At 47.7% G+C, this 18831-nt stretch overlaps 1 protein-coding gene across 2 annotated transcripts; it reads left to right on the top strand.

Moving 5' to 3' along the window:
- The first annotated feature begins 537 nt into the window (after positions 1-537).
- Positions 538-15132, top strand: LOC131189834 (zinc finger protein 665-like). 2 transcript variants are annotated; one of them, XM_058166339.1, is made up of 6 exons: positions 538-768; positions 2449-2897; positions 3764-3863; positions 4499-4578; positions 7408-7534; positions 11195-15132. In XM_058166339.1, the coding sequence occupies exons 2-6, from the start codon at positions 2547-2549 to the stop codon at positions 13375-13377; spliced, it is 2841 nt and encodes a 946-aa protein (XP_058022322.1). In that variant the 5' UTR covers positions 538-768; positions 2449-2546; the 3' UTR covers positions 13378-15132. The 2 variants fall into 2 exon arrangements, with proteins under 2 accessions (XP_058022322.1, XP_058022323.1); XM_058166340.1 differs by lacking the exon at positions 538-768 and adding an exon at positions 1474-1663.
- The last annotated feature ends 3699 nt before the right edge of the window (positions 15133-18831 follow it).

Below are 18831 nucleotides of genomic sequence, written 5' to 3'. Positions count from 1 at the left end.
ACTGCTATCATGTCTCCCCGGTCCTTCTCTTCCCTAGACTAGCCATGCCCCACTTGCTATGCCCCACCTGTCAGAATCTCTCCCCCCTATTTCTACTCCCACCCCCATCCCCTCTTGCAGTGGCTATTCCCCCATCCAAAAAAAGGGAAGCTTCGAGTTTGTCAGGTGATGGGAGGAGCATCACAGCCATGCAGGGTCAAAAAAGCCTTCCACCACCTCCTCCTCCTCTTCATCATCATGCAATGGGGTGGACTGCAGTCTCTGCCTTTTTCGCCATAACCCCGAGCCCTTCCTCGGTCGTTAAGCGGATCCCACTTTCTTTCCTCCCGGGGATCCCCTGGCTCTCTTCTACTTTTGGCGTCGTCCCCCCCCCCCCCACTCCGCCCCAAGAGCAGCGGAGGGAGTGGAGACGCCAGGAGGAACCTCCATCGGGCTCAGCATTCCGCCGAGGGGACTCCCACCCGCCGCTGCAGACCTAGAAAGAGTTAAAAAGTATGGAAAAGAATTCCTAGAGCGGAAGGAAATAAGGTCCTCCCGCAATCAAGGCGTCTTTCGGGTCGGGACGGCCGCTCTGGCTGCTGTCGCCGCCTTAGTGTTTCTGCGGGGGACCCGGTGGGCGACCGATCTGGGCGGAGATCGACTCGGGGATCCCCGAAGGGAAGCGCAGGGAGGCACCCCGGGATGATTCTCCGCCTTCGGAGCTACTCCAGCCGCCGCCTCCGGGGGTTGGACTAGAAGACCTCCAAGGTCCCTTCCAGCTCTGTTCTGGTCGGTTGGTTAGTTGGTTGGTTAATGGGTGGGTGGGTTGATTGGTTGGTTGGTTGATGGCTTGGTGGATTGATCGATTGATTGATGGGTGGGTTGATTGATTTATTGGTTGGTTGATGGTTTGGTGGATTGATCGATTGATTGATGGGTGGGTTGATTGATTGATTGGTGGGTTGATGGTTTGGTGGATTGATGGATTGATGGATGGGTGGGTTGATTGATTGATTGTTTGGTTGATGGTTTGGTGGATTAATTGATTGATTGATGGGTGGGTTGATTGATTGGTGGGTTGATGGTTTGGTGGATTGATTGATTGATTAATGGGTGGGTTGATTGGTTGGTTGATGGTTTGGTGGATTGATGGATTGATTGATGGATGGGTTGATTGGTTGGTTGGTTTGTTGGTGGATTGATGGTTTGATTGATGGGTGGGTTGATTGATTGGTTGGTTGATGGTTTGGTGAATTGATGGATTGATTGATGGGTGGGTTGATTGATTGGTTGGTTGATGGTTTGGTGGATTAATTGATTGATTGATGGGTGGGTTGATTGATTGATTGGTGGGTTGATGGTTTGGTGGATTGATGGATTGATTGATGGGTGGGTTGATTGATTGGTTGGTTGATGGTTTGGTGGATTAATTGATTGATTGATGGGTGGGTTGATTGATTGGTTGGTGGGTTGATGGGTTGGTTGATTGATTGATTGGGACACTCAGGATTCCCCAATTTTTCCTCCCGGGGCTTATCCAAAGTGCTGATGGAGCTCTGCAGGACTGGACTGTTTTGCCTCTCAAAAAATGTTAGTTTTTGCACGTGAAAAGGATCCTGGGTACAAGCATGCAAGTCCTTCTCCAGACCAGCATGAAACCAAAGTTTGAGTCCACTACATACAGGTAGTCCTCGACCTAAGACCACCATCGAGCCCAAAATTTCTGTTGTTAACGTGAGACGTTAGTTAAGCGAGCTTTGCCCCCTTTTTGCAACTGTTGTTCAATGAATCACCGCAGTTGATAAGTGAGTAACCCGGCCGTTAAGTGAATTTAGCTTCCCCATTGACTTCACTTGTCAGAAGGTCGCAAAAGGGGACCACCTGACCTTGGGACATGGCAACAGTAGTAAGTCGGTACCAGTTGCCAACATTCTGAATTTTGATCACGTGATCATGGAGACGCTACAGAGGCTGTTAACTGGGGGAAATGGCCATGAGTTCCTTTTTTTTCAATGCCGTCATAACTTGGACAACTGAATGAATTGTTGTAAGTCGAGGACTATCTGAATGCCCTTCAAGTAGCAAAGCGGGCCAAAGTGGAGAGCTTGGTTGGGAGTCCTTGATTTGCCTTCCGAGGGTCTTTAAACAGTGGTGGGTTTCAAATTCTTTTACTAACGGTTCTGTGGGCGTGGCTTGGTGGGCGTGGCTTAGGGGACATGGCAAGGGAAGGATATTGTAAAATCTTCATTCCCTTCTGATCAGCTGGAATTTGGGAGGCAGAGAATAGATGGGGGTGGGACCAGCCAGAGGTGGTATTTGCCAGTTCTCTGAACTACTCAAAATTTCCACTACCGGTTCTCCAGAACTGGTCAGAACCTGCTGAAACCCACTTTTGGCTTCAAATCTGAGGGGCAATTTGTCTTCTTTCCTGGCAATCCTTAATAAGAAACTGCTGGTTTTGTTGTGCAGGTTTTAGGAGGAACTGCAAGCAGGAAAATCTGGCTCTTGGTATAGTTTGCCCAGAGGGAGGATCAGTCCCTGGGGTCTTTTTCTCCAAAGCTGAAGAAATGTCGGTCGTGGAGCAACAGAACTTAGCAGGCTGTCAAGTAGGATATCTCGACACCATCCAGGTTGGAAGCAGCAGGGAATTCTCAGGAAGTGGAGTTCAGAAGTGCACAGGTAGGATCGGCGCAGAGTTACAGCAAGGCTTCCCAGAGCGCTTCCTTCAACGTTTCTGCAACCAGATCGGCGCTCTGGATCTTCAGGAACAGAACCTGGAGCAACGCACAAAGAAACCCATACAAGACGTAGTGATCCCGGAGCCGCCTCTACCAGGCTTTCCATCGCAGGTGCAGAGTTGGATAAGTGAACGTGGCCGGGAGATCAGTGAAACATTTCATCCTAAGCATGCAATACAGGTAGTCCTCAAGTGAGCCCAAAATTTATGTTGCTAAGGGAGAAATTTGTTAACTGAGTTTTGCTCCATTTTATGACTTTTCTTGTCTCATTTGTTAACTGAACCACTGCAATTGTTATCTATCAGTCTATCTTATCTGTCTGTCTGTCTATCTATCTATCTATCTATCTATCTATCTATCTATCTATCTATCTATCTATCTATCGTATCTATCTATCATCTATCTATCTAGTATCTGTCATCTATCTATCATCTATCATCTCTCTAACTATCGTTATCTATCATCCACCTCTATCATCTATCTCTATCTACATCCACCCACCCATGCATCTCCTATCTATCTATCTATCTATCTATCTATCTATCTATCTATCTATCTATCTATCTATCTATCTATCATCATCTATCTCTATTCTCTATCATCTATTCTTTATCTATCTCTATCTATCTACATCCATCCACCCATCCATCTCCTATCTAGCTATCATCTAGCTATCATTTCTCTACCTATCATTATCTCTCATCTATCTCTTTCTATATCTATCTATCTATCTATCATGTATCTATCATCTATCTCTATTCTCTATCATGTATCTCTATCTATCTACATCCACCCACCCACCCACTCATCTCCTTCCTATCTATCTATCTTTCTTTCTTTCTTTCTTTCTTTCTTTCTTTCTTTCTTTCTTTCTTTCTTTCTTCTTTCTTTCTTTCTTTCTGTCATCTCTATCATCTCTTTCTGTCTGTCTATCTATCTATATCAAATTTATATGGCTGCCAATCTCACAAGAAGTGACTCCATGTCATTAATTTGCTAATTTTTTATTCAGAACTTTTTCTTTTTCTTTTTCTTTTTTGAAAAAGGATGGAGTTACCAACCCGGAGTTTTGTGGAACACACAGAGATTCAACCGATGACAGGCTGAGGTTCTTGCAGGAAGAAGAAGGAGCCACTGTTTCACTAAGTAAGGAACTATAAGGCATATTTAGATAGGGTTTTAATGAAGGGGGAAGACCCCAGGCTCCAGTGTTACTAACATAAACTGGGCTGCTCAACACCTCCAACATTTTATACGTGAGACTCAGCCCTGTCATTCATGGCTCAATGGAGAAAGAGGAGCTTAGGAGGCAGATAGATTGTCCTCAATTTACGACCACAGTTGAGCCCCAATTTTTTGTTTGCTCAGCAAGATATTTGTTAGGCGAGTTTTGCTACGATACTGCAACCATCATAAATATGAACCCTTTGCCAAGTGTCCAGATTGTGATCCCATAACTGTGGGGATGCTTCAGTGGTCATAAGTGGGGAAAAAAGTCATCACTCGCTTTTGTCAATGCCGCGCTAACTTCGAATGGTCCCTAAACGAACTGTTAAGGGCTACCTGTAATTTAAAAAAAAAAAATTGGTATAAATGAGAAAATAAATGGGCTTTTAACATAACATAATAACAGAGTTGGAAGGGACCTTGGAGGTCTTCTAGTCCAACCCCCTGCCCAGGCAGGAAACCCTACACCATTTCAGACAAATGGCTCAAGCATGCTAGGAAATGAGCATTGTCTGAAACGAATATTCATGATCTTGACACATTTTCTCTCGCAGGAAATGGAGTGATTTGGGAAAAACAATTGCAGCCTGAGATTGAAGATGGAGGGAAAATGGATGCTGTGCGTTGGGATCAGGTAAGGCAGGGGTCCCAAACCTGTGGGCCATACCCCACCAGGCCGCATGAGTGTCCAGCCAGTGCGCATGCATCTCCGCGCACATGGCCCAACTCCCACAATCCGTGAGATATATTGGAAGACTGCTATCATGTCACCCCTATGTGAATGTTCCAATGGATGCCCTAATTAATTCACGGGCCCGTCTTTTCATTACATTAAAGGTAAAGGTAAAGGTTCCCCTGCACATACCTGCTAGTCATTCCCAGCTCTAGGGGGCGGTGCTCATCTCCGTTTCTAAGCCGAAGAGCCAGCACTGTCCCAAGACGTCTCCGTGGTCATGCGGCCGGCATGACTCAACACCAAAGGCAAACAGAACATTGTTACCTTCCCGCCAAAGGCGGTCTCTATTTTTCTACTAGCATTTTTTACGTGCTTTCAAACTGCTAGGTTGGCAGAAGCTGGGACAAGTAACGGGAGCTCACTCCATTACGCAGCGCTAGGGATTGGAAGTGCTGAACTGCCGACCTTCTGATCGACAAGCTCAGTGTCTTAGCCACTAAGCCACCGCGTCCCTTTCATTAAACTAGACATACCCAATTCAAGCAACCCTTCTTTGTATGTTTTAGCCTCCAGTCCCCTAATCATCTTTTTTCTTTGCTTTTGCCAAAAGTTCATGCTACCAAACCTCTAACGGTAATATACATTGACATTTTATGGGATGAGTTTGACTCTGTGGCTCCCGAGGACATGGACAGGTTGTTGGGTAGGTTGAATGCCACCACGTGTTTACTGGACCCGTGCCCCTCCTGGTTGGTGCTGGCCACTCAGGAGGTGACACGAGGCTGGCTCCAGGCAATTGCGAGCGCTTCTTTGGTGGAGGGAGTCTTCCCGGCCGCCTTGAAAGAGGCGGTGGTGAGACCCTTCCTCAAGAAGCCTTCCCTGGACCCGGCTGTTTTAGGTAATTATCGTCCGGTCTCCAACCCGCCATGCGAAGGTTGTAGAGAGTATGGTGGCATATCAGTTTCCCTTACACCTGGATGAAACTGTCTATCTAGACCCGTTCCAGTCCGGTTTCCGGCCCGGTTACAGCACTGAGACGGCTTTGGTCGCGTTGGTGGATGATCTCTGGAGGGCCAGGGATAGGGGTTGTTCCTCTGCCCTGGTCCTATTAGACCTCTCAGCGGCTTTCGATACCATCGACCATGGTATCCTGCTGCGCCGGTTGGGGGGATTGGGAGTGGGAGGCACCGTTTATCGGTGGTTCTCCTCCTATCTCTCCGATCGGTCGCAGACGGTGTTGACAGGGGGGCAGAGGTCGGCTCCGAGGCGCCTCACTTGTGGGGTGCCGCAGGGGTCGATCCTCTCGCCCCTTCTGTTCAACATCTATATGAAGCCGCTGGGTGAGATCATCAGTGGCTTCGGTGTGAGGTACCAGCTGTACGCTGATGACACCCAGCTGTACTTTTCCACACCGGGCCACCCCAATGAAGCTATCGAAGTGCTGTCCCGGTGTTTGGAGGCCGTACGGGTCTGGATGGGGAGAAACAGGCTCAAGCTCAATCCCTCCAAGACGGAGTGGCTGTGGATGCCGGCATCCCGGTACAGTCAGTTGAGTCCACGGCTGACTGTTGGGGGCGAGTCATTGGCCCCGATGGAGAGGGTGCGCAACTTGGGCGTCCTCCTGGATGAACGGCTGTCTTTTGAAGATCATTTGACGGCCGTCTCCAGGAGAGCTTTTTACCAGGTTCGCCTGGTGCGCCAGTTGCGCCCCTTTCTAGACCGGGATGCCCTATGCACGGTCACTCACGCCCTCGTGACGTCTCGCCTGGATTACTGCAATGCTCTCTACATGGGGCTCCCCTTGAAGGGCATCCGGAGACTGCAGTTAGTTCAGAATGCGGCTGCGCGGGTTATAGAGGGAGCCCCTCGTGGCTCCCGTATGACACCTATCCTGCGCAGACTGCACTGGCTACCTGTGGCCTTCCGGGTGCGCTTCAAGGTTTTGGTAACCACCTTTAAAGCGCTCCATGGCATAGGGCCGGGTTACTTACGGGACCGCCTACTGCTACCGAATACCTCTCACCGACCCATGCGCTCTCACAGAGAGGGACTCCTCAGGGTGCCGTCAGCTAGGCAGTGTCGTCTGGCGACGCCCAGGGGAAGGGCCTTCTCTGGGGGCTCCCACCCTCTGGAACGAACTCCCCCCAGGACTCCGTCAACTTCCGGACCTCCGAACCTTCCGTCGCGAGCTTAAAACACATTTATTCATCTGCGCAGGACTGGACTAGATTTTAAATTTATAGTGGTTTTAATTGGTTTTAATATTTATACTATTTTTAATAATTTGGCTTTTAGAATAAGTTTTTTAATGGTTATCTTAATTTGTACATATATGTTTTTACTTGCCTGTGAACCGCCCTGAGTCCTTCGGGAGATAGGGCGGTATACAAATACGAATAAATAAATAAATAAATAAATAAATAAATAAATAAATAAATAAATAAATAAATAAATAATAAATAAATAAATAAATAAAATTGGTCACTCGGGGTTAAGACCCACCATGCTTCGTACGCAGAGAGTAGAAACCTCTGTAAGTCGGTGGCCTCCAAACCTTTTGGGCACCAAGGACCAGTTCCATAGAGAGTGGTTTTTTTCGGTGGACCAGAGAGGCCATGGTTTTGTGTGCTGCCTGCATCCCCCAAATAGGGCTTTGCTTGTTTGTGTGGCCCAGTTTCTGGGATGCTGCAGCCCGGGGCTGGTCCACGGACCGAGTGGGTGGGTGGGTATTGGGGATCCCTGCTCTAAGCGATCTGTGAGCAAAGAAGATGTTTCTTCTTCTTTCAGAGGCTCTTCACCTTGGAGGACGTGGCCGTGCATTTCACGGAGCACGAGTGGGCGCTGCTGGAGCCTGACCAGAAGGCACTGCACAGAGAAGTCATGGAGGAGATCAACGGGATCGTGGCTTCTCTTGGTAAGGCAGCTTCTTTCCTAGGAATCAATGCCCATCAGTATTGTAGGTGTCGTGTCCCACTCCTCCGCTGACGACCGGGTCAGGGAAATCCGAATCAGGCATGCCTCTGCAGTTCTGCCAAAGTCCTAGCAAAGTTCTCAAGGCAGGCAGGAGACCAGAAAGTGACTTCAGCAAGATAAGATAGACTTTGCCTGACTCAGAGAATGCCAGAAAGCAGATCCTTTATATAGGCCATGGGGTGTGGCTCCATGACTCAGCACTTATCCAGGCCTGCCCCTCCCTTCCTTCTGTCGCCGCCGCCTATCAATTCTTCTGAAGCAAGGGTCACTCCAGTCTGCAGCTGTTGGCAATTGACCTTCCTCAGGCTAACATGCTGTGGGGGAGGGGGAGGGGTCTAGTTGCTCCGTTTGCCTGGGCATGGAGCCAGAGCTGGGGGCTGGAGGTACTTCTTCCTCCTCAGCCTGTCTGGGCATGGAGCCAGAGCTGGGGGCTGGAGGTATACTAGGACATTCCTCAGCGTTCGGAAGCAGATAAGAAGGCCCCGGCTGCGGTGAAAGCGGGCGAGACACAACAGTAGGATCTTAAAACAGATTTACAGATTTTCAAGTCCTCACGTCCTTTTCGTTGGGTCTGTTGAAGTTTTTCAGTGTTCCTGAGGTAGAAACAGTAGCTGAAAACATATTCTCCAATATCGTCCTTACGCAGCCTTCCACTGTTTTCACCCTCACCTTTTAGCAATAGACTTAGCCATATTTTTTGGTGTATAAGACGCACTCCCCACCCCAAAAAAGTGGGTGGAAATGTCTGTGTGTCTTATACAGTGAATGTTGCTGAAGCCCCGCCCACCTGCCAGCCCCCACCCTTCGGCCTCTGCCTCCCAGCAATTTACCTCCTTGCAGCAAACAGCAAACAGCCTGGTCAGCTTCTGCACAGCCTGATGTAGCATGAGCAGCTGATTGGTGGTTGGATCTGCCTCCCGGAATACGTCCGATCAGCTGTTCCAGGCTGTGGGGATCACCACCAACCATCGGTGCCACCACCTATCGCCGCCTCTGTGCGCCCCATTTTCAGCCCGTTACAGGTGGCAGGGATCACCGCCGCCCCCTATCTCCGCTGCCTGGAACAGGCCGAAAATGGGACGTGCAGCGGGTGAAAATGGGGCACATGGAGGCCAAAAACAGGACACTTGGAAGCCGAAAATGGGGCGCATGGAGGCAACGATGGGCAGCAGCGGCGATGGGTTGCGACAGTGGTGATCCCCGCAGCCTGGAACAGCTGATAGGCGGTGTTCTGGGAGGCAGATCCAACCGCCAATCAGCTGCTCGTGCTAAACCAGGCTGTGCTGAAGCTGACCAGGCTGTTTGCTGTTTGCTGCAAGGAGGCAAATTGCTGGGAGGCAGAGGCAGATTTTTTTTTCTTGTTTTCCTCCCCAAAACTAAGTGCGCCTTTTAGTCCGGAGCATCTTATAGTCCGAAAAATATGGTATATACTGCTTCACAGTGTTTTACAGCCCTCTCTAAGCAGTTCAGAATCAGCCTCTTGCCCCCAACAATCTCCGGGCCGCCAATCCGGAAAAGGAAACAAAGGAAACTCTGTTCTATATTGACCAAGGGGTTGGAATAGATGTCTACTAATGTCACTTCCAACTCTCTTATTCTGTCCGCACTCCTAGTCCACTTATATAGATAATCCTTGAGTTATGACCCCAATGAAACCCAGAATTCCCATCGCTGACTGAAGTGATCATTGAGTGAGTTCCACCTGATTTTCTGAGCTTTGTACCACAGTTCTTAAGCAAAGCTTGTTGGAAACTGCCTGGAATGGTCACCAATGGTGAACACGTGACCCTGGGATACTGTGACTGACATAAATACATGCAGTGGCCAAACACTTGAATTTTGATCATGTGACTGCAGGGAGGCTGCAATGATCCTAAGTGACAGGCATTTCCTATTAGTTCCGGTTTAGGAGTTAGATATTTGGGTGTCCCATCTCCCTCTGGCCAATACAGTTGAGGGATTTTGTAGATGTTGCTTACAATCAACATTACCTTGGAGTTAAAAAATGGAGCCATTTTGTCCATTTGAGCCAAATGCCAAAGAGCTCAGTGGTTAGAATGCAATATTGCAGGCTAACTCTGCCAACTGCCAGCAGTTTGATCCTGGCCGGCTCGAGGTTGACTCAGTCTTCCATCCTTCTGAGGTCGGTAAAATGAGGACCCAGATTGTTCGGGGCAATTTGCTGACTCTGTAAACCGCCTAGAGAGGGGTGTAAAGCACTATGAAGTTGTATGTAAGTCTAGGTTCTAGTGCTATTGCTGTCATGGCTGCCATTCTGCTTCTAGCTTCACATTGCATCTTGCTAGCCTGTCATTTGCAATGTGTGTGTGTGTAGAGGAGAGATTGGAATGTGGTTAAGGACAGAGGGAATTGGGAAAGAAGCTGTGCTGGTCTAATCCAACACAAGGTCAAAAAAATGTGGAGATGGAGAAAGCCTAAATACAGGATCCATTTCCTAAGCAACCTGAGAACTTCTAATTGGACATTGACTGATAACAGAGTAGCCAGAGAAAAAGAGGAACTTAATTGCATACAGCCAGCAGTGTGCAGCAGCTGCTAAAAAAGCCAACACAGTTCTGGGCTGCATAAACAGAGGGATAGAATCAAGATCAAGTGAAGTGTTAATACCACTTTATAGTGCCTCGGTAAGGCCACACTTGGAATATTGCATTCAGTTTTGGTCGCCACGATGTAAAAAGGATGTTGAGACTCTAGAAAGAGTGCAGAGAAGAGCAACAAAGATGATTAGGGGACTGGAGGCTAAAACATATGAAGAACGGTTGCTGGAACTGGGTATGTCTAGTTTAATAAAAAGAGGGACTAGGGGAGACATGATAGCAGTGTTCCAATATCTCAGGGGTTGCCACAAAGAAGAGGGAGTCGGGCTGTTCTCCAAAGCACCTGAGGGTAGAACAAGAAGCAATGGGTGGAAACTAATCAAGGAAAGAAGCAACTTAGAACTAAGGAGAAATTTCCTGACAGTTAGAACAATTAATAAGTGGAACGACTTGCCTGCGGAAGTTGTGAATGCTCCAACACTGGAAATTTTTAAGAAAATGTTGGATAACCATCTGTCTGATATGGTATAGGGTTTCCTGCCTGGGCAGGGGGTTGGACTAGAAGGCCTCCAAGGTCCCTTCCAACTCTGTTGTTATGTTATGTTATGTTATATTATATTATATTATATTATATTATATTATATTATATTATATTATATTATATTATATTATATTATATTATATTATATTATATTATATTATATTATATTATATTATATTATATTATATTATATTTATTATATTATATTATATTATATTATATTATATTATTATATTATATTTTTCCACACTAAGCCAACAGATTTTGCCTTTCTGCATCTGTAATCGCTTTGTTCTTAGTAAAGTATACTGTTGGAAGAAAATAATGAGCCAGGAGTCTTTCTTTGCTAATTAACTTAAGTGGGATGATGACAATTGCTATTTGTGCAGAAGTGTTTTAATTTCCTCTTTATTACTGCAGTTTCTTACTTAAAATAGTGATCTGGGGGGGACAGTTTACAAATTTAGATCCAATTACCAATTTTTGGTCTTCATCTCTTAAGGTGACGAGTGGAGAATCATGGATAGAAGCAAACCAAGTACAAGCCAAAGATTTCGCCTAGAAGGGAAACCGTACAAGTGCTCGGAGTGTGGAAAGGCCTTCATGATGAAGACGAATCTTACCACGCACAAAACAACCCACATAGCTGACCACCTGCATAAATGCCTGGAGTGCGGAAAGCGTTTCACCCAAAGCGCACAATTGAGCAGGCATCAAAACACTCACACGGGGGAAAAACCGTACAAATGCTCGGAATGTGGGAAAAGCTTCATTTGGAAGACAAATTTAGAGAGACACCAGAGGACTCACACAGGGGAAAAGCCCTTTAAATGCTTGGAGTGCGGGAAAAGGTTTGTCGAGAGTTCGGCCCTGATGACGCACCAGATGATCCATATGGAGGAGAAACCGTACAAATGTTTGGAATGCAGGAAGTGCTTCACATCGAATACGCACCTGCGCGTGCATCAGCGAACGCACACAGGGGAGAAACCGTACACGTGTTTAGAGTGCGGAAAGACCTTCAGCGAGAGCAGTAATCTCGCTTCCCATCGCAGGACGCATAGCGGAGAGAAACCCTTCAAATGTTTGGAATGCGGAAAGTGTTTCAGTTCAGAAAGACACCTCAGGATCCATCAAAGAACCCATACAGGCGAGAAACCCTATAAATGTTCAAAATGCGGGAAGCGTTTCTGCGTGAGCAGTAACCTCGCCTCCCACCAGAGAATTCACACTGGCGAGAAACCCCACCGATGTGCGGAGTGCGGCAAATGTTTTACTCGCCATTCTGATCTTATCAAACACCAAAAAATTCACACGGGGGAGAAGCCGCATGAATGCCCTGTGTGTGAAAAACGTTTCGCTTGCCGTTCGGATCTCCTGAAGCATAAAAAAATTCACACCGGCGAGAAGCCTCATAAGTGCTCTGAATGCGGCATAGGCTTTGCTCGCAGCTCGGACCTGATCAAGCATAAAAAAATCCACACGGGAGAGAAACCCCATAAGTGTTTGGAATGCGGGAAGGGCTTCATCACGAGGACCAAACTGAGCCTGCACAAACGAAGCCACACGGGAGAGAGGCCGTTTCCATGCCTGGAGTGCGGCAAGTGTTTTATTCAAGTAGCCCAACTGAACCGCCATCAAAAAACTCACACCGGAGAGAGGCCGTACAGATGTTTGGAATGCGGCCAAAGCTTCACGCAGAGTTCTTCTCTTACTACGCATCAGATCATGCATACGGGGGAGAAACCGTACAAATGCTCAGCGTGTGAAAAGTGCTTCGTTTCGAGCACCCACTTACGGAGGCACGAAAGGACACACACGGGAGAAAGGCCGCATCAGTGCTCGGATTGCGGAAAGTGCTACAGCGAGCGGGCTGAACTAAGCCGACATCAGAGGTCACACAGCGGGAAGAAGCCGTATCAATGTCTGGAATGCGAGAAAAGCTTCACGCAGAGTTCTTCTTTGATTACCCATCAGATCATTCACACAGGAGAGAAACCCTATAAGTGTCTGGAGTGCACAAAGTGTTTCAGTTCGAACACACACTTGCGCAGACACCAACGAACCCATACGGGGGAGAGGCCCTACAAGTGCGCAGAATGTGGAAAGTGCTTCACTTCCAACGCGCACCTCTGTCGCCATGAGCGAACCCACACCAGGGAGAGACCGTTCAAATGCCCGAAATGCGGGAAGAGTTTCAACGTGAGCAGCAACCTCACTTCTCACCAGAGGATTCACACCGGCGAGAGGCGCTACAAATGCGCAGAGTGCGGGAAGTGCTTCCTTCGCAGCTCTCACCTGATCATACACGAGAGGATTCACCGGGGAGAGAAGCCCTATAAATGCTCGGAGTGCGGGAAGTGCTTCATCACGAAGATCAACCTGACCACCCATGAAAAGAATCACACAGGGGAGAAATTGTACAAATGCCTGGAGTGCGGGAAGTGTTTCAATTGGAACGCGCACCTCAGTACCCACCGGAGAACCCACACGGGGGAGAGGCCTTACACGTGCTCGGTGTGCGGGAAAAGTTTCAGCGTGAGCAGCTCCCTCGTGACCCATCAGAGAATTCACACCGGAGAGAAGCCGTACAAGTGTTTGGCATGTGGCAAGTGCTTCAGTTCAAATACACACCTTCGCAGGCATGAAAGAACACACATCAAAGAGAGGCCCGGTGCATGCTGATAACCAGGGTCAGAAAATAAAGGATAATGTTCAGGAATCACGAATTCCTTACCAGGGTTATTGAAAACGCTCGACTCTCCGATTGCTGTTTGAAAACTGCATGTGGCGGTACTGCATAAAAAAGATCAAGCCTCTTTCAATTTAAGCTCAAAGCTATGGATTTCCCTGTAGTAAGGTGTGGCTGTGAGAGCTGGACCGTAAGGAAGACTTAGTGCCGAACAATTGACGCTTTGAAATTGTGGCATCGGAGAAGACCCTTGGACTGCAAGGCGATCAAATCGGTCCTGAAGGAATTCAACCCCGACTGATCTTTGGAAGGACAGATACTGAAGCCGAAGCACAAATACTTTGGCCACTAAATTTTGGTCGCCACGATGTAAAAAAGATGTTGAGACTCTAGAAAGAGTGCAGAGAAGAGCAACGAAGATGATTAGGGGACTGGAGGTTAAAACATATGAAGAATGGTTGCAGGAACTGGGTATGTCTAGTTTAATAAAAAGAAGGACTAGGGGAGACATGATAGCTGTGTTCCAATATCTCAGGGGTTGCCACAAAGAAGAGGGAGTCGGGCTGTTCTCCAAAGCACCTGAGGGTAGAACAAGAAGCAATGGGTGGAAACTGATCAAGGAAAGAAGCAACTTAGAACTAAGGAGAAATTTCCTGACAGTTAGAACAATTAATAAGTGGAACGACTTGCCTGCAGAAGTTGTGAATGCTCCAACACTGGAAATTTTTAAGAAAATGTTGGATAACCATCTGACTGAGATGGTGTAGGGTTTCCTGCCTGGGCAGGGGGTTGGACTAGAAGGCCTCCAAGGTCCCTTCCAACTCTGTTGTTATATTATATTATATTAAATGAGAAGAGAGGACTTATAAATGAGAAGAGAAAAGAGCGGGAAAGTGACGTTAGGAAAGACTGAAGGCCAGAGGACAGCAGAAGATGAGATAGTTTGATAGTGTCATGAGGAAAGAAATCGAACAGAGAGCTCAGTGCTATAATGTTTTGGCAGATTATGGAACGATGATACAATATCTTTGTTTTAGGCCTTTGACAATGAACCACACAATATTCTGATCAGCAAGCACGTTCAGAGTTTCCTGAATAACAGACACAGTAATAACAGGCACAGACTTCATGAGATAGTCCCAAAGGTGCCGTTTTTCAAGTTGCAACTGGACTTTCTGGTTTTTCTTTGAAGATGTTTCGCTTCTCATCCAAGAAGCTTCTTCGGCTTTGACTGGATGGCGCGGAATGGAAGGATTTATACTCCTTGCAGACAAGCTGGTCACTTGCATTCTTTTAACAAGTTTTTGAGGCCACTGGAGGTTTACCTGTGTCCTCAGGGTCACCTGAGTGGTACAAATGGGTGTGGAGACTTCTTGGAACTGCTGAAAGGACTGTGTTGTAGACTGGAGATGGATGATGTCGTATCCCTTCCCCCGCCCCCCTGTGTTGAGAGAGGGCTGTTCAATTTGGACATAGATGGCATCTTCGACCCCTTTCAAACCAGCGATCCTCTCTGTCCGAAATGTATACTTCATAAGACAGGTTGAAAATGATCATGTATCTATCATGTTAATCAACCGTCAAGGGAGGCATCTTTCATAGTCATTATATTAGTGAAACATTTGATGTGACTGCGAAACAGAAAATTCTAACTGTAGACTATCAATAGAATGGTTTATAAACTGAACAGCATACTAGTTCTACTGTTGTGCATTATGTCCCCTCCTGCAGAAAAGACTCCGAAGCAAACATCTTTCAAAGTTCTTTTACTAGCAGAGGTAAACTGGCACAACTAGGGAAACTTTGAATCTGGGGGTTTGGGTTTTTCCTCAGTAAGACAAACTCCCAAAATCACCACCCCCTTGACCCCTCAGCCAATCACATGCTCCAATCGCTCCAATGTCCCATCTTGAGAAATCACTCCGGCTCGGCCTGACCTTGACCGGCAGGTAGAATGTGATTATGTCTAATGGCCCCCTCTACCAAATCCCCCCTCCTGCTTTCCCACACATGGGAAAGTGGCAGCGCGGAAGCCGTATGGCTTCCAAAGCTGACACATTATTTCAGCCTTATTTTTAGTACTGTATTTTTCTCACCATAAAACTAATTTCCACCCCCCAAAAAAAAGTGTGGGCAGAAATTCTGTGCATCTTATAGACAGAATATTGTGGCCGGGGGAGGGGGTTCGCTGGCACTGTCTGTCACACTGCTGCTGTTCGCCGCCACTGGGGAATGTTGGAGCCTTCACTGCCGAGCAGCTGATTGGTGGTTGGATCGGCCTCCTGGAATACTGCCGATCAGCTGTTCTAAGCGGCGGAGATAGCCGCCAATCGCAGCCGCTGAACAGCATTGGCGGTGATAGGCATCGGTGGCAATCCCCACCGCTTAGAACAGCTGATCAGCGGTATTCTGGGAGGCCGATCCAACTGCCAATCAGCTGCTTGACAGCAAAGGCTCCAGCATTCCCCGCTGGCGGAAGTAGCTCGGCTCCATTGACCGGTGATGGTTGCAACAGAGCAGAGTCCTAATGAGCCACATGTTGTGTGCGTCTTATAGCCCAGTGCAGGGGTCTTCAACCTGGGCAAATTTAAGCCTGGCGGATTTCAACTCCCAGAATTCCCCAGCCAGCAAAGGTTGGAGACCTCTGGTCCAGTGTGTCTTATAGTGCAAAAAATACAGTATATTGTCCGGATGTTGGAAATGCATTTTAAACAATGTGGATACGAGAGGTCCTCTGGTGTTCTCTAAGCTTGGTTGTTTCCTTGCAGATGTTTCGTTATCTAAACAAGATAACATCATCCGTGCTATAATCCTCATATAATGTGGATACATAATATCACATTCAGAGGTAGAGAATGAAGTTCACCAGGAAAACTTAAATTTGCCCAGGTTGAAGACTCTGGCTGAGATAGCAGGAGATGGGAGGGGCCCGGCTGAGGAGAGGAGGGCGGGCGAGGCACAACACTATGGGTGTTCCATCACTGGAGGTTTTTAAGACATTGGGCAGCCATTTGTCTGGAATGGTATAGGGCAGGAGTGTCAAACTCAAGGCCCATGGGCTGGATGCAGCCCATGGGGTGCTTAAATCTGGCCTGCAGGGTCGCCCTGGAAACAGCAAAGGACCGGCCCGCAGTGCCTCTGCCAGCAAATACGGAGCTCTGGAGGGCTGCGTGTGGCCCTCCCGAGTTCTGTTTTCATTGGCAGAAGGTTGCAGGAAGCTGTCATGGCCGAAAACATAGTTTGGGAGCCCATTTTCGCTGGCAGAGTCCTCAGGCCACCACAGGCACACACACACACCCGACACAAGTGACGTTGAGCTGGCCATGCCCACCCCAGTCCCCCAAGGTCCAACGCGACCCTGATGTGGCCCTCATCAAGTTGAGTTTGACACCCCCTGGTATAGGGTCTCCTGCTTGAGCAAAGGGTTGGACTAGAAGATCTCCAAGGTCCCTCCCAACTCTCGTTAGTCTGTTATTACAAATATGAAATGATCTGGCTCAGTATTGCCTATACCAGTGGCTCTCCACTTGTGATCAAGGGACAATGATGATCCACGAGGACGTTCATGGGATCAATAAAGGAGAATATCTGTAGTTCAGGGTTGAAATGAGGGGTCCTTGGTGCTCTCTGAGCTTGGTTGTTTTGTTGCAGATGTTTCATTACCCAAACCAGGTAACATCATCTATGCTAGCTCTCACTGCTAGCACTGATGATGTTACCTAGTTTGGCTAATGAGATGTCTGCAACAGAACAACCAAGCTCAGAGAGCACCAAGGACCCTTCATAAATGGAATCCCTTGTACGAGTGTCAACCCAGTCAGCCAATCCATGAAGTTCAGTAACCAAAACCTCATCAGCACGCATAAAGAACTAATACGAAATGTTATAATGTTCGTCTCAAATCTTGCAAGCATCTTTCATCTCGAAGTGATGTATGATGGGCTAGAAAATATCTAGACCAGGGGTCTCCAACCTTGGCAACTTTAAGCCTGGTGGACTTCAACTCCCAGAATTCTGGCTGGGGAACTCTGGGAGTTGAAGTCCGCCAGGCTTAAAGTTGTCAAGGTTGGAGAACCCTGGTCTAGAAGATGGACTTCTGGTCCTGTTGAAGGTTAAGAGAAACTTGTTTCCGGTAAAAGGAGTTCAGCAGTGAGACCAGTTGCCTAGGGAAGTGATGGGCTCCCTCTGTGTTGTGACTCCAGACCCCGAACCTGGCCCCATGCCCGAAAGTGACTCCAAGAGTGAGGGGGAAGGGCCGGTAAGGCTTACCTTGGGAGCACCGATTCCTTTGGCTCGGCTCCAGGAGCCAAAACCAGACCAGTTGGAGGGCGTAATGAGGCCGTCATCCCCTGATTCCTCCCTTCCCCAGGCTACGCCTTCAGACCCAGCTGATAATAATAATCAAGCTTGGCTTGACCAGCGCTTCAGAAGATTAGAGAGGCGGCGTCATCAAAAGGAAGGGTGGGGCAGGAGCCCCACCCCACAAGATATATAAGGAGCTTTGGGACTGCTCTCACTCCACGGGAAGCAAAGTTTAGCTGATCCATTTCAAAAAGAGCTGAAAGTCTTGCTACATGAGTCATTTGTTTGAACTTTGGCAGGCAGCTGCGATTTCTCTGCCAGGACTGATAAGAGCCATGAATTCACTGGCTAAAGGCCAGCTCGTGAGTCTGAAGTGGGGAAGGAGACAGAACACTCTGCTCTGTGTGTCCTCCAGTTGAGACTTGGCAGCCATCTGTGATGGAGATTAGATTTGAAAAGAACGTATTAATGGCTGCATTTTCTGGGTCTCGCAGATGGCCCAGGTGTTAACACCCATCCCGGAACACGTTAGCTGAAATGTAGCATCTGATGTACCCAAACGTCATGTCATCTAAGTTGTCCTCGACTTACGACCAATTGGATAGCAACCATTGATGTTACCTCCTGAAAGGTACTAAAGACCTGGTTCTAAAGGTCCAGCAGCCATGCCTTCCTGCCCTTCCCCTGGCGATCACATGCCTCAATTTTAGACATTTTCAACCAGCTTGAATTTATGGTCTCCTGCAGTGTCTTGCAGTCACATGACTTATGATTTGCGTTTTTGCCAAACATCAGTGTCTGCCTCCAGCTTTCGGCTAAAAATGCCTGGTAGCAAACAATGGGTTTGCTTAACGGCCGAGGCATTGGCTTAAACCAGCACAAAAATATATGATAAAATTGGTTTTGATCACATGATGATTTGCTTTGCAACCGTTGCGACTTACAACTGTAATGGGCAGGCTCCATTGAGGTCATAAAATGAGGACTGCCTGTAATTCAGTGTGTGATGTGCAAGGCAAGGTGCTGTGGCATGTTTGGGAAGTCGTGGTTTAGGCATCCTAGCCAAGCGTTACTTATGGATGAAACCACTGAGCTACCCGCCGATCAAAAATGGAATATTCTATCCAAAAAGAAGATTTTGCTTG

The sequence above is a fragment of the Ahaetulla prasina genome, chromosome 2, assembly GCF_028640845.1.
Source record: "Ahaetulla prasina isolate Xishuangbanna chromosome 2, ASM2864084v1, whole genome shotgun sequence".
NCBI classification, from domain to species: Eukaryota; Metazoa; Chordata; class Lepidosauria; order Squamata; family Colubridae; genus Ahaetulla; species Ahaetulla prasina.
Note: the sequence above shows the minus strand (reverse complement) of the source record. Positions and strands in the feature narration are given on the sequence as shown.

Excerpts from the sequence above, each read along its gene's own strand:
- LOC131189834 (XM_058166339.1), top strand. The coding sequence starts at position 2,547 with ATGTCGGTCGTGGAGCAACAGAACTTAGCAGGCTGTCAAGTAGGATAT. Across the intron at positions 2,898-3,763 it reads ATCCTAAGCATGCAATACAG|GATGGAGTTACCAACCCGGA; the intron begins GTAGTCCTCAAG and ends TTTTTGAAAAAG. Across the intron at positions 7,535-11,194 it reads CGGGATCGTGGCTTCTCTTG|GTGACGAGTGGAGAATCATG; the intron begins GTAAGGCAGCTT and ends TCATCTCTTAAG.